The sequence below is a fragment of the Falco cherrug genome, chromosome 1, assembly GCF_023634085.1.
Source record: "Falco cherrug isolate bFalChe1 chromosome 1, bFalChe1.pri, whole genome shotgun sequence".
Taxonomy (NCBI): domain Eukaryota; kingdom Metazoa; phylum Chordata; class Aves; order Falconiformes; family Falconidae; genus Falco; species Falco cherrug.
In genome coordinates, this window is record NC_073697.1 from 59,089,556 (window position 1) to 59,105,666 (window position 16,111).

General features: G+C 36.7%; 1 protein-coding gene across 1 annotated transcript in view; it reads right to left on the reverse strand.

The window, feature by feature from the left end:
* Window positions 1–16,111, reverse strand: part of CHIC2 (cysteine rich hydrophobic domain 2) — a 31,693-nt gene that overhangs the window by 10,300 nt on the left and 5,282 nt on the right. The window contains exons 2-4 of the mRNA XM_055713414.1: window positions 13,887–13,941; window positions 13,588–13,743; window positions 73–129 (exon numbers count right to left, since the gene is read on the reverse strand). Coding sequence (XP_055569389.1) covers window positions 73–129; window positions 13,588–13,743; window positions 13,887–13,941 — 268 coding nt within the window. The remainder of the gene's footprint in view (window positions 1–72; window positions 130–13,587; window positions 13,744–13,886; window positions 13,942–16,111) is intronic.

The following is a 16,111-nucleotide window of genomic DNA, read 5'->3' on the forward strand; positions in this document are numbered from 1 at the left end:
AACAAAAGCATCTGTTTCCATACTGTGCAATTCAAACTCCAACAGTACGAAGCTGCTCCCTGCGGCACTCACCTTGTGGTATAACCTATTGTTTTCCCATTCTAATAACTTCTCAATCGATCTTCGTGTCTGGAAGACAAATGAGAAAGAATTTTACTCTTGACTGGTTTTAGAAAAACTTTGTTTTGCAGCTGCTTTTGTGTGAAAAGGAGAGAGGTACAGGACAGTGACTGAGTACAGGGTGGTCCGTAGTACTATCAAAACTTCTTTGGTATTAAATAGTAACTAGAACAGAAACAACATTTTATGACGCCCAAATAACTATGTTCAACCATTCTGGAACAAAAACTATATGCTTTCTGGATCTTATAGCAGTTATAACTTTAAAACCACGGAAATTTTGAAGTGATCCAAGTATCAAAGCAGAAACACTGATCGCCCAGTATCCATCTATATGGATGTTGCAAATGTTGCAAACTATTTTGCAGTGCTGTAGGTCAAGTATAAATACGGAATACTGCAAACAAAAGAGAATTTTTTTGTTACTTTTATATCCAGATTTTAGAGACTGAAAACGAAATGCAGAGTTACAGTAAACTGCACAAATCAGTGTTACTAAATGTGTGATGTATAAAGAGCAAACCCAACATACAGGATCCTAAAGCAGTTTTACTGCTTATGTCTACACCTGACACTTCAGAGAGTCTTGAAAGCTGTTCTGCACAGCTTTTTAAGATCGTTCATGCTAGTATTAAAGGACATTCTGTGCTGTAAAGTTTCACAGTATTTGGAATATAATTATTCAATTATATTTACATTTGAGAAATACATACTGACATTTATGGTCATTTGACTGCCAGAATATACACTGCTTAGCTCTAAATGGGATTTGCTACTGACTGAATAAAAAGAGGATAATTCATGGTGCCAGGTGTTATGATGAGACCAACAGAGCTGCAGGTGCAAAAGGACAGAGCAATGACAAGGATCAAATACAACTTAGTGCAGCTGCAGCTCCCTTACAAGGCAGAGAGGGGTGAGGGGAAGGGATAAGAAAGCATCTTGCTGTTACTACTACAAAATACAAGTACTGTAAATGAACCTTAACAAATCAAACTAAATGCTGTCATGAGAGACAAGAATGTCTGAGTAAAATAAAAATTAGACAGCAAATTATTCATTTCCCACCAAATATTAACATCTTGCCATTCAAACATCAGTTTCTCTCTAGTTTAATATCAAAGTGGTTGTGGAGAAACACATCTAAGCACGTACTGTGGTCACATGATTAAAAATTAGATCATTGCTATCTATGAGTAATCACTACACTGAATTTTTTTTATGTTTTATTTTAAAAAGCACAAGTCAAGGAATTATCAGAAGGTGTGTGTGTGCCAGTGCCTAATTTATCACATCAATTGGGAACTGAGTATTTTTGGGGTTATTGTTATTATTATGTTTTTAAAGACAGTGCCCTTTAACAATAATCAGTAGACCTCACTTGTTTCTTTGTAAAGATAGCCTTTTAGAGTCTGCTCTCCTTTTAAATGAAAATAGGGCAGCAGTTATGGTCACACTTTTGTTAATTTAGTTGCCAGTCAGCTCCAAATCAAAAGAAAATAAGGCTGCAGAGTGTAATTAACATTCAGTTCAGTCGTTTTGTCCCTTGTCTAGCCCCCAAGCTTTGTTAAAATTGCCATCTGAATGCTGAAGGCTGTAGGGAAATCGATTTGATTCTAATCGCACCATGAAAAGAACATGATCTAACTGCTTTCAGCCCTCCGTAAATCTGTACTAGGTCTTTAGCACAATGCAACTTCCAATTTAAAAAGCACTGAATGTCTCGTCAATGACTTTGTGAAGAAAAAAGAACAAGGAGCAGACATAAAAATTCCAATAGTTGTTTAAGCATTAAAGTTCATTTGCATCACAGCAAACCTGAAAAGGGCTGACCTCTCAAACCGCCTCTCAGGTCTATGAAGTTGTAGCCTTGACAAGCTCACATTGACAGAGCTCATTGACTCTGAAAGGCTACTCTATCAATGGTGAAAAATGGCAATAGGTTCTACTCTGAGCAGGCATCTGCCTGCCCACCCGCTGCTAAACCAATGGCAAAACTGATTCAAAACCTGAATCTACCTTGTAATCTTCCTTTCCAGGACCTTTTAATAATAGATTAAGATCACTATACAATTTAATTTCATTGTTTGCCCCAAGGAGTGTGGAAAACATCCAAGCTTTTCAAATTCCAATAAAATTACATATATATTGCAATACATACGCATAAATATGAAATTGATAGGTAGTTACGTACTATTAATTGGTTTATTTAAATAAGCCAGTTTAAAGTCATTTGACTAGCATGAGATAAAAACGCATGCAGCCTTGAAACCACGATTATTTATGTTCCCAGAGCCTTAAATACAATCCTTCCTGTAGTATAATTTGGGGTAGTCATAGGTCCCAAATCACTCCATACTATCAATACAGAAATGTTAATGAAAATTAGACTGTAAAATATTTCTGCAAACCTCAGAGCCTGGAATAAAAAGAAATTACTTAAACAGCATTGCACAATTCACTATAGTAAGTTTTCTTCCTACTTGACAGGTGAAAAAAAGCACTTGCACGTGCAGCTTAATTAATCACTGCTCTTGACATCTCAGTGATTTACAGTGAGGAGCAGGTGAGGATATACAAAACCAGAAAGGAACACTTGATTTGAGTGTAGCATTTCCAGCACACTAGGATGACAAGCTTATATATTCTATCAATGGTGTACAGAAAAACCCATACAGCAAATTATTTGTTAGCCACAACAAAAGCACAAATTAAGTGGAAGAGAGACTTGCTTATTAGGAAGATTTAATACTAGCCAGCTTTTAAAAATTTTTTCTTAAAAAACCCAATCCAAAATTTGAGCAGCTAAAACTGCAATTCAAGTACGCCTTTTAGCATACCAATGATAAGAAAGTATGCTTTGTAACACACTCTGTATAAAAAGCAGATAGTCTTTAATGTTATCCACAGAATTTTGCAAAACAGACCTCTTCAATCAACTATCTAGATGCAATGTTTAATGAAACATTCCTGTAAAATAACTCATTATTTAAAGATTTTTGACAGTGTCTTTTTGAAAAGTCAAGCTACCAAAAGAGCCCAACTCAGAATACACTCTCACCAACGCTTATTGTCCCCAATAAAGTAAAATACAGTTTTGCCCTTAAACATGGAAGGAAAAAAAAAAAAAAAGGAAGTACGAACTTCTCATGCAGAAACAAGGCAGTATTTAATACAAATAGCGTGCTACCTGTATAACCAACTGCAAGACCTTTCTGTTACACCTTTGCAGTGTCTAGTGAAGTTAGCTTACAATTCCAAATGCAGTTATGATCTGGACTGGGAGGCTGTGCAGCCACACGGTCCCCTCTTGCAGTGCATGACCTGGAACATGCACGCTACACTAAACCAAACTACTGAATGAGCCAAAGCCCCCTCAACTCCCACTGTAAATCAGTAAATGACTGGTAGAGTATTAAACAAAAGGATCTTACAGGACTCCCAAAGCAGTGCTAATGTGAGTACTTCCTGTTGTCTTGTGAGGAAACAACATGGACATTAACTACAGGATCCTCCACCATCAATTTTATTTGTAGTTCTCTGGGAACAACAAAAGAATCTCCCCGTACATGTATTTCATCTTTGACTTCTCATGTGAGAACTCCAAAACATATGTTCATGTAGTGCAACATTAGTCCAATAAATAGTATGTGGAGATGTTCAAATTCCTTCATACAAAACTTCAGTACAATCAAGTATTAATAATTCTGAATAGTGCTCTGAAAAAATACACCTTGTGCTCAAATTTCAAAATACAAAGAGAATAATTGAAGCAGATTTTTTTTGTTGACTCTCATAAGGCCAGAATTTGTATTATACCCCATAGAAGAAAGGCAAAAGATCCTATCAGAGGTCTGAACTATACCATCTCCACTCAATCAAAAAGAAATGATAGAAGCAGTAATTTCTGTTCATTCTCCAAAGACACATCTGACTACAAAATTTATACCCAAGTAATTTAGTTATCAGCACAAACAATGAAACATACAGTTAGAAGATAACCGAATCACACAACTGTATGCTTACTTTCAACATGTCAGAACATCCCCTGAGTCAACACTGAGGCCTGTATCAATGCCATGAAAATGCCAAAGCTGTACTTGGAACACACATAACTGAATTACATGTATCTTTATCTCTGCTGAGGAAGTCCTCACCTTGAACAAACTGAATCACAAATAAACCCTTCAGAAACTACAAATTGGCAAGATTCCCATCTTACAGAAGAATTCTCTATTTGTGAAGGGCAAAGATGACAAAGATGAAACCTTAGTTGATTTCAGATCCTGACATCCTGGAATACCTACTTCAGCACATACAGTAGTTTGGAAAGGTGTCTGTTCAACCACTGAGGTGTATCTTGCATCACTTTTCCTATTAATAGCCAGGGTATTTGAGACTACTGTAAGGGTGCTCAACCCAGAAGCCACTGCAGCATCCACACAAGTCAGTGAGTGAAACCCATTCTACATGGATTGAAGAACATCTGGAAATACATGTAGCATTCTGGTGCTTTTTGTACAATTCTGAAATAACTGCCTTGTCCAACAGGTTTACTACTGCTGCATCTTGTCTTACCTTATAGAAGTGGGCAGAAAGTGAGCCCAGACAAAAGCACAGATCAGAGCACCTGATCAGGCAAGGAGAAATATAATCAGCAGAATTCTAAAGCAGAACTGACAACATCAAGCTGAGCTCAAGAAACTTCCAGTTCTAAAAGACAGTCCTGAGGATATTGTCCCAAATCCTCACATGATCAATAAACTGGCCTAATTTGTATGGGTCTCAACCCTGGGTTGGTTCATCAGAGAGATAAATTTAAAGTTTAATGAATCAAATCCGATCAATTACTTTCCAGAAAGGTCTCTTCCACCACTTTGTCTGCTGATATAGAGGAAAGCAGCATTGTTTGACATCACTGCATGCAACAGTTTTTAGTATCTAAGCCAAAGACTATTCTTCAGAGACGCTGGTTATCTCAATTCTCAAACTCTAGACTGTTTAAGAAAGCACTAAAGCCATGAAGCATGTGGAGAATGGAAAAGGTACACAGAAACATACACCTCCATGCATATTATCCAGGAGTACCATGGAGAACATCTTGTAGTATTATCACCAACATATTAACTGATAGATAAGTATTTTCCAAAGTCATTTTGGTGTGTAGTACAAACATGTGGCAGAGAGAAAATATCAAGGAAAGTTCCTAAAAGTTGATTACAGAAGTCTCATACATAAATGTCCTCTCAAATATAGACAAGCCAAAAGACTCAAGATGCTAACTTGGTATTTCAGCCACTGGATAGTTTAGCTGTTCTGTAAGAGCTAAGTCACCAAGTAAGTATGGCTAACTACTTTCTGTAATGAGGTGACAACAACTAGAACCAACCATTGTGGAAACTTCACACCATAGAGAAGCCTTGTAGAAGAAATGGTCTCAACCTTAGCAAAATTAACACGCTTCCCTTGAGAAGGTTTAATTGAGATATGGAAAAACACATTTCACAGGCAGACAGATGTTGAACTGATCTGTGAATGTTGTTACTTGAATTTGTAAGTAAAGGTTTCTAACTTTTATTCTAGGATTTAATTGTAGCTCTGATTCTCTGTCATTATAAGGAAACAAAACCCATGAAGCTTCGTTCTCTCCAAACAAATTATTCAAATCTGGCCATCGCAATCCAAAGTGCCCACCTCCTGCTCAAGGACATTCTCACAGAAAGGGCCACAGAAAACGAACATGCAAAATGAAACTGACCATAACAGGGATGAAAACAGGATTGAATCTCCACCAAATATCTCATCTGGTGTCATCCACTGTGGGAAATTATAAACTGAACATGGATGAAAATCCCACCTTCATCTCCTCTTTTAAGGTTACAGTCGTGTTAATTTGGGTCTCCATCACTTATTTCCAAAATATCCAGTAGTATGCTATGGAACATAGTTCAAGGCCAGCACAGGTGGAGAAACTGAAGATTCTCAGGTTACATCTCTATTAGCAAATGAAACTATGCCCAGAAACATTCCCATTCACTTGAAGCCAGCTGGCAGAGAGCAGCTTACATCTGTATCAGTAAATTTTCATAACCTCCAAACCACTCAGTGCATTCTGATAATGCCTAGGAATTGTTACACAAGACAGACTCAGAGCCTGCCAGGGACCTCTCCAAGAGTACAAATTACAAAGCACCAATTCCTAGGAACGTTCCCAGGTTTAATTTATTAGTATGTAGGAAGCCTTTGACTCCTGCTGTTAGGAGTGTCCAAGGGCAGGCGCCAAGAATGGAGGAGAAGCTACACAGCCAAATAAACCAAAAGGTAGCAGAACTTGACAAAATAATTCTAGAAGGCCCTGTAAAATCCAACGCTTCACTACTGTGTGTGCTGAAGAGGATGATCCCTCTGAAAGGGACAGGCTCTACAGTGCCTTGCCCATCTAGGATTGAAACAGAAAATTACAGAATCCCAAGCAGGTTGATCCTGTAGCTAGTTAACCAATTTAGAAAAAATAAATCTGGCTACTTAAATATTTACCATCATCATTATTGCTCCAAATTCAACAATTTATTCCAAAATTCAGCAAAAATAATTTTTATGAGGAACAAAAATGAAAATATCTAGTCACTTTCTACTTCACATGTATGTTTGGTACAGTAGAAGGCTTATCAACTCCTTCAGTCTACTCTTTCACAGAACTGCCGCCCCAATCCTTCCAACTATTTTGTCAGCAACGTGTTTCTTGAACTACCGGGGTTGGTTCTTTTTGTGAAATAACAAGTTACTTTATGTATACATAGTGCTTGAGTTACTGACAGTGCTTCACTTACATAGAAAATAACATTATACCCTGATTTGTTTAATAAAGTGAAAAAGCGAGCACATCTCAGAGCAAGATTACTTTGAGGAAAAGCAAGAGGCAGCCCAGAAGCATCGCTACATCACACTTCCCAGCATCCCATTCCAGTTTTGTTTGTTTTACAGTAACATAGACTAACAAGTTCTTGTTCAGTGAAGTACTTTCTACTTATTTTATCATATGAATTTCAGATAACGTTGTATTCTAATATTTTCCTCAGTGTTTGCATATGCTCCCTATTTGGCATCATCTACAAAGATGTCTTGCTAAAGACAAAACCCTAAAAATTACCCTTCCTAACCTGATTTCCAAATCTGACAACTAGCTAGACAATTTTTAGCATGCTACTTCAAAACAGCTCTATGCAAATTTCAACTAGCTCACATTTGTTTTTTCAGGAACGTGTCAAATTGGACAGGAAAAGCAATACAAAAATGAAACCACTGCATTATCTATGGCTCCCTCTAGATACCTTAGCCATCACAATGTAAAAGGTGCTGTAACATGGAAACATTAATCCTACATATACTATTTGAATTAATATTAGAATGTTTACAGATATAATTTTAATTACAAATGCAATTATATTTCAAATATCATTTAGAATATTCACTATAGAAGCCAAAGATATATGCTGCATTTAAGATGAATATAAATATTAAGAATATATGAAATTACAAATTTAACTTTAAATACCTTTTCTAAAAATATTAACGGACTTGCATTTGAACTATAAAGAAACGAACTAGTATTTTCTGATTTACTTGTATTTGTAAGTATTTTTCATGCCAATCTTATTGCCCCGCCCACCCAAACAGGTTTGCAAATTAAAAGACATGGCAGAACTACCTGCTCCCACACCTCACTATGCACCAGCTCACTACTCTACCCTTTAGGAAAGCACATAAAAACCCGATAAACATTTACAGGGTGCTCTGAAGGAAACAAAATCTGATTTCAGACATAGGAAAAAAAAAATCAGAGCTATACACATGATTTCACATTTATAGTGTCCTACAAGCTTTCAGTACTTGAAGGACTTAAGTGACTCTTCTGACCAAAATCATAGTGAACAATTTTTAAAGAAAAATACACCAGATCTGAATCTTCTGGCTCTTTTATTTCACAGCTAATACTGAAAAGAGACATGATTTTAAAAGACCTCTGAATATATTTGAAGGCAATGGTCAAAAATGCATATTTGATACAATACAAGCACTACTTAAGAAAAGTTTTACTAAGCTGACTAGAGCCAATATAGAGATTACATGTGTTCTGGTTAGGATAAACACAACAAAACACAGTACAATTTTAAAGATTCTTCCAAACTGAACGACAATGTAAATTGTCACAGTAAAGACTTCAAAAACAAGGCACCTTCCTGTCTTCTGTAATTGCCTTGAAGAACTGCTTAGAAAAGCATTACGGTATTAAGAGCATCTCCAGTGCCAAGTCCCTGGCAGTCAGGCAGAGGACAAAAATATACATTTCCTTCAGTTTTGAAAATAAATGTAATGTATTCATAGCTTTAATAAACTGAGCTAATGTAGTTTAACATCAGTATCATCCACTGACAAGCAAGACTACTGTATTTAAGAAAATTCATTCCAGCTCCTCTACCGCATTTAATTTAATCAATACTTTGGAAGTTATAATTAGGTTATGTTTATACAGCATTCTGAAAATGTAAACTACTATGTAAGTGACAACTAACGATGAGGCTTAAGCAGCATTCATCAGCTTTGTGTGAATTCACAAACAAAAAAGTAGCTCTTGAAAGTATTACTAGAGATTGCTATTAAATATCTCATTCTGTTCATTTTAAAAGATTGCCCATGAACCTTCTGAAACATGCAATTTACATGTAAAATACTGGCTTTGAAGAAATCTAGCAGTACTGCAATTCTATCATAGCTTTCATTGTTACAGTTTCTGTTGAAATTATTTATCCTATTTACACACTGTGAACTACAGCATTTAGTTAATACTGAAAATGAGTGTCAATTCATTTGAAAGAGTGGCTTCAAATGGGCACCTCAGCCTGTAGTGCTTTTTGAATTATAATTCACTATGTCATTCTTTTTATTTAAAGAACAATAACTTAAAGACTTAATGTTCATGTGTACAATCCGGAACTTGTCCCAGAAAGGATGGTATAATCTATGAGTAAAACTGCTGATGATCACCGACAATGTAGATCTGCAAATGAGGAACTATTTCCTGTAACTTTCTTGCAGCTTTTATTCATTAAAATCAAATCAAAACCACATAAAAGGAGAAGGGCAATAATATATTGAATCAAATTAAACATTTATTCTACCGGTGAAGAGTAGCATGCTTTTTCTCAAAAAACTCTATGCACAAGAAGGAATGAAGCAATACTGTACAAAGACTTCCAAAACTAGCACTGAACAAAGCACTAGGAAGAAAAATACAGTGAAGGGAAAGCCCTCATAGCATGGAAATATATTAAAGTGATATAATTAACAATTAAGCTTACAAACATCTGACTTAAATTCCTAGTTTGAAGCACCTGCTGATTTAAGGAGACAAACCCATAACTTATTTTTCACTGCACAAAAATAAGCACATTCCCATTATACACAAACTTTCAGAAATTGCCTGTAATTTCAGAATTCATATTTACATTTGTGAGAACAGTCCCACATTAGAATTTAATAAGTCAATGGAAAGCAGTAAAAATACAGAACACAGAGAAAAGTTAAAAGATAATTATTCTAACTTCAAACACTCTGAAGCTGCAGCTTCTTTTTTGTCTACAAGAACCTCAAAAAATATTTCTCTGAAAAAGAGCTACAAACTATACCAAGCAATTTAAGAACATGGTAGATTGATTTAGCCTCATTAAAACAAGCATTTCTTAATTGGTCATTCTGAGAAAAATTACTCTGCTGTATTAAAAGTAAGCAGTTGTATAGTTGAAACTGTTGTTTCATTTAATAAAAATCTTTAACTTAAGAAACATGCCCACTTGTTAACTCACTGTATAGGCAACAAAAAGTTTTTGTTTCTAAAAGATTTTTTAGTTTCAGCAGAAAAGGGCAAAGATGAAGGCTGTCTATTTTTATTGTGTGATTACAGCATGTTCTACACAAATTTCAGTTCTACATGGAATACTCCCATCCTGCTTTCAGAAATCAAGCCAATTATATGGTCTTGGGAGTCTTTCGTGATCGCTGCAGCAAAGGATGTAACAGGCCAGCTCCAACTGTCCTTTCACTAGGAATCACTTAGACAAGGCTGAATTAGCAAAGCTTTCTGGGCAATACTTCCAAGACAAGTGCAGGTACTGTAAAATAAGTAATATTTTATTTATTGTTAATCTTTTATCATTGTTTTACATTATGAGTGCCAGTGGGAAACAATCCACTGTATGTAAAAGCTGAAAGGAAGAAACAGGCACATCAGCCTGGATTCCTGTTTCCTCAAGTGAATCCTGGCTGTTGTGACTATACCTATGGCTGAAGTTTGGCTCGTGAAAGGACATTTAAAGAAGTAAAAGCATTGAAGATCATTTGATCAACACAACCCTACTCCAAGACCCAGTAAAGTCAGAGACAAGCAGTTCAAATGTGATTACTTCACACTGAGTAAGTCTTCTACATATCAGCAAAACTGTGACACTAGCAGCAAATCAAACTAGTCTGTGGATTTAATATTTTAATTTTTTTAGTGGAAGATTATAAAATTGCTTCTTGTCACAGTTCTACTGGAATCTACTAAAGCAAATTACAGATCAGAACCTAGATTAATCAGGTTGCATTTACAACTGCTGTCAATTTGCTGAGCAGCTGCAGGTAATTCACACCATGCACTGTCTCTCACTTTCCCCACTTCTAGGAAAATACGTATGAGTATTTTCCTGCACTTGTCATAGCACTCTGACATAAACTGATAGAAAGTCCTGTATAAAAGAAAAATCTGGCAAGCTTGTAGATGCAATTCAGTACTGAGATCTTAAAGGGTACAAAATCTGTAATTCCAGGTAAGAGGGATTTAAAGGATTTAAATCACCTTGTACTTTCCTGATTTGGGTCTACCAAGAAATAAAGTCAAATCCACCCATACCCACTCAAGCAACTCAAGTGGCAGTAACTTTTCACTGCTTTTCTGTGAGTAGTAGCCCTGGCTAGAATCATTGCAAATTCCTCTGCTTGTTTCCTATACTAGAATTCGCAAATACATCCCAGAAAATATTCCACAGCTTTCCTCCTTACCTCCTTTACCAGAGGAAAAAAAAGTCTTTCCTAGCCAGGTCCAGGATTAAGAGTTATAGTTTGGGAAAGCATTCTCATCCCCTTCAGTTTGTCTTCAGGAACACAAGTTAATTCTTTTCTATGTTATACTCTTCCAGATGCCCAACTGGCACCAGGTTCTGGATTCTTTGTCTGACAGACAACCCTCTAAGCAGCCATCCATTTGCTCAGCCTGCTGATACAGACAACCAATGTCACAAGATGTAAAGTCTCCAGACTGACTTAAATTATTTTCATTCTGGAAGAATAACCACAGTTCCTAAACAAAGGTATTCAGTGCCATGCACAGTGTCACAAGATACTGTGTTTAGGCAGCTGAGTCTTAACCTCAATTTCACTAATGCTGGACATCCAAGCCTGAGCCTGACTCACCCAGTCTTAAATGCAGGAAAAGGTGCAAAGAGGTCCTTAAAGGTCTCCTGGTACCAGCTTTAACAGGAAAAATGCAACATTTACTGACAGTCTGGGCCATACCTCTAGGATAACTTCCAGAACTTCAACCCCAAGTTTCTGTCCTTACTCCTGCTGTTTATTCTCTTTCAAAGACTCTTCTGTCTTTATGCAGTCTGTGTATTACAGCAACAATTACGCCACTAACTTCCTTCCAGCATCCTCTGAACAGAGTATTCAGGTTTTGAGGGTTTTTATTTCTTTTTTTCAGATTTATCCTTCTGGATGGAAGCTTACTTTAACTCCTATCCCATGCGAACACCAATGGAAGCACTTCTTTAACCATTCTTTCACTGGGTTCCCACACAGAATCTCCTTCCCCAGCTTCAAACACTGTCTTTTGGCCCCAGATGCTACAAGTCTTTTCTCTGACTTTGTTTAACAATGGATAAAGAGTTGATTATTGGTGATTCCTGATAGCAGATTAAGAAGCCCCAGTTTAGAAGATGAGGGCTTGTGGCATCAGTCCCTACCATGTTACGTGCTGCTATCATTTCCTGCTACAACAGCATATTACGTGAGAAAAATGTGTCAAGCTAAAGAGCGCCAGAAGCTTTCTCCTTTTGAAGTTAAATATGGACAGTAGCAATGCAAGCTTTCCTTGTCTTTGTAAAAAAAGAGGTATGCCTAGAACAGTAGTCTTCTCTGCAAGCTAGTTAAGTCACCAACTCATCTGCTGAGGCAATCAGCAAATTCTTATTTCTTCTAACAGACTTTTAGGCTATGGAACATACAACCATGCTACAGGAAACTTACTAGTTTGTGATAGTTTAAATATGGACAACCTGCTATACTTCACACTTATGCCAACATTTTTGTATTTTTTTCTCCACAGACTACAACATTACCAGGCGGCTTTTCTACCTTATTTTGTATACAATTAAAACCAGCCTTAAGTAATCACTCAAAGGGACTAACACAGAAAGTTAGACGATACAAAAATGCATGCAGGTTGTTATGATCAGTGTTCATCCCATAAATATTTTTTCAAAATGCCTTGATTTACCAACTCTGTAAAATGAGGACTTTCATAAAGAAAATCAAGCCATGTTCAGTGTACCGACTTGTACATAACTGGCAGCATTAGGAGGTATCACAAGAGAGAATATACACAAGCTTTGCCATGAAGCAGAAAAATGAACAGGACTAATAGTGAGGAGAGGATGGGGAGACACAGAGACTTCTTGCAAAGCAGTGAAATACGACTAGCTAAAGGCAATTTTTACACACATGAAAACAGAAGAGATGGGAGGGCAGCCTAATTAACAGCACTGAAGGAAAGGAAGTGAAAAACAGGCATATGCAATGAGCTTCTGTTGAACAATACACAGTGCCAAGTGTACACAGGCAAAACAACTTTCTAGTTCTTAATGTGTAAAAACAAACACAAAAAAAAAATCTTACTCATCTACAGCTTCAAAGGAAAACCCAGAAAGAAAAAAAATTATTATTACATTTTTATATTTTTTTTAAACAAAAACATATGGCTATTTGGGCCACAGTGTAACGAGAAGCTTCTCAAAACAAACTGCCACTAAATCACTGTCAGATTCTGATAATCCCAAACAACTTATTACAGAGAAGATGCAGCTATTAAAAAAAGTATGTTGAAAGCTACTTCAGTAATAGTAAGTGCTGTACAGTCCATGGTTCTAGCAGAGATATTCAGCTATACTACCACTCAGTTAAAAGCTCAATGTCTGACTGGTGTCTGTTGGTAGCTTTAACCAGCATGACAGACAACTGTTACCAAAATGTATGAAATCAAACTAATTTAAGTAAGTTCTAGCATACAGTTTTTAAAGGTCGGGGAGACAAAAAAATTGCAACAAACCCAGTACAATTCTAACTATCAAAAATTATATTAATAGTTCAACTTACTCTTTTACTGAGGCAGATAACTGGCCACATACTACAACCTAAAGTGCAGCAGCAGCAAAGGCATCCACATAGTAGCCATCGTACATTAACTGGAAGGTTCTTCTTAAGACAACTGTTAACTCTACTGATGCTGGCTTTAAATTCCTCAGGTGCAACCTACAAGGGAAAAAAAATAAAAACCAGAAAACAAACTAGTCCCACAGCAGTGCTATTTATTACTTTTACAGTGGTCTATACCTGGAACTCCTGTATTTGTAATAAAATCTTAACATATCAAATTCCTACTCTCAAACACTCACCTTTCCAGTTAAAGATGAAGGAAATTCTGCTTCAAATTTGTTGCTTAGTCCAAACCTGCAAAAACAAAATTAAATTCATACCAAAATTATCAATAACTCCAATACATGCCACAAGTTACAAGCACGTCATAATACTCTCAGCATTTGTATCACAACAACATTATTTTCAGGAAAAAATGGTTGTTATTAAAATTCCTAAAATTATCTTAACAAACAAAAGCACACCACCATACAGTTTAAAATCCATCTTGCCTATAGTGTCTTCTTAAAGTTCTGTTGATACTGTTGACTCATCCCAAACTCAGCAAAATCTTTATAAGCAATTGTGGCAAGCATGAAAAGTGAAGAGAAGTACTTATGGGCAGAAGGTAAATTAAGGCCATGGCTTGAATTAGCCCCTCCTCCACCAGTACAGATATATCTTGAAGAAAAGCTCATCCTGTGCTATTCCACTCAGGCCATGCTAAGTAACAGTTTTGAGCATAACAATTGAATAAATACCAGCTTGTTTATTCAGAAAAAAATACTGAATAATTCAGAAAAAAGTTTCAGAACACAAAATACTACCTAATAAAATGTTATTTAAATGATAACTAACTTGAAAGAAACATATGTAAAGTTATGAGACAGTCTGAGATGAGCTGGAGTTACTGACTATTCTGGTTGCAGAAGATCTAGAAATTAAAAGAGTTTCACTTTGTCTTACAGCTGGCTGGTTGGGTTCATGAAAGGATGAACCTTGAAGAACATTCGAATATTTTCTGGCATCTGGTCTGGTCAATAACTTCTAATAGGGACTATACAGTCTAACAAAGTCATTAATAAACCTGTGTGACTGCTAATTTGTTAAACAGCACTCAATGTAAAATTTAAGTTGTAATCAATAACCTTCTGATATAAACCAAAGCAGTCTTACTATCAGATACCACAAACAACACAAATCAGAAATTAAACTGCTCAAGGCTAATACTGGCAGCAAGACCTATCACACATTGCTCAGTTGGATGCAGAAAAGCTTATCTGAGTCTTGACAGTTGCAGATTTTAAAGGCATAATTTGCTTTGACAATATGTTTATTGAGCAGCTAGATGTTTCTCAGGGTTTTGCTTTTGGGTTTTTTGTGGGGTTTTTTCTTACTGAACAGAATGATCTGCATGCCAATGGAGAACTTTGTCCAAGTAATCAAATAGGCAGTTAAGTGCTGCACCAATGGTGAGCTGCTATGGAAGGGCTTCACAAAACCCAGTGGACAAAAGGTGACAGATGAGCTTCTGCCTAGATAAAGGTGGTGAATCTTGGGAAAGCTAAACTATGCTTTTGTGACACTCAACTAAAGTTTGGTAGCTACAGCTCAGGAGAAAGATCTTTTGTCACCACTCATGATTCTCTCAAACATCAGCCACTAGAAATAGCAATAAAATACTTGGCACCGCTAGGAAGGTGATTAAGGACAACACAGAGGGCATGGTTTTGACTCTCCATAAAACCCTTGTATACCCACATATTCAATACTGGGTGCAGTTCTGGCATCCACATTTCATGGAGGAGTTGGTAGAGTTAAGAGAAAGCAGAGAGAAGGAAGACTAGTATAATCAACAGAATAAAGCAGCTGCATTAGGAGACTAATAAGGCTGACACTAACTTGGAAAAGAGAAGGCTGAGGGGGTATACGATCAAAGTACAAAGATTCAGGAAGGTAGTGGATAAAGTGAATAATTAACTGTTAATTACCAAATCCCACAACAGAAGGCACTCACTGAAACTAGTCGATCTCTTTAGAACAGATGAAAGAAGATGCTTCTTTATGCTGCAAGTAGCAAACTTCTGGGTTTGTTTCCACTTGAGATTAGTGACGCAGACTATGCCAACAGATTTGGAGAGGGTACACAAGCTCCATAACAAAAAGACACTACAGTTGAAGTATACATCACCTCACACAATTGCAGATGTCAGAGAATACAAGAAGAATGGACACCAGGAACAGTCAGATTTGCATGCAACCCGTAAGTAGCAATGCCTGTTGCCACAGTTGGCAACAGCATGCTGGGCTAGATTACTTTATGAATTTGATGCTGTAGGCGATTTTTACACGTGGTCTTATGGAAAAATAAACAAGTCATCTCCCTATCATTGACTGCAGGCAGTATAATCATAGAAACATAAAGTGATTTGGGCTGGAAGGCACTGTCAAAGATAATCTAACCCAAACCCTCTGCCACTAGATC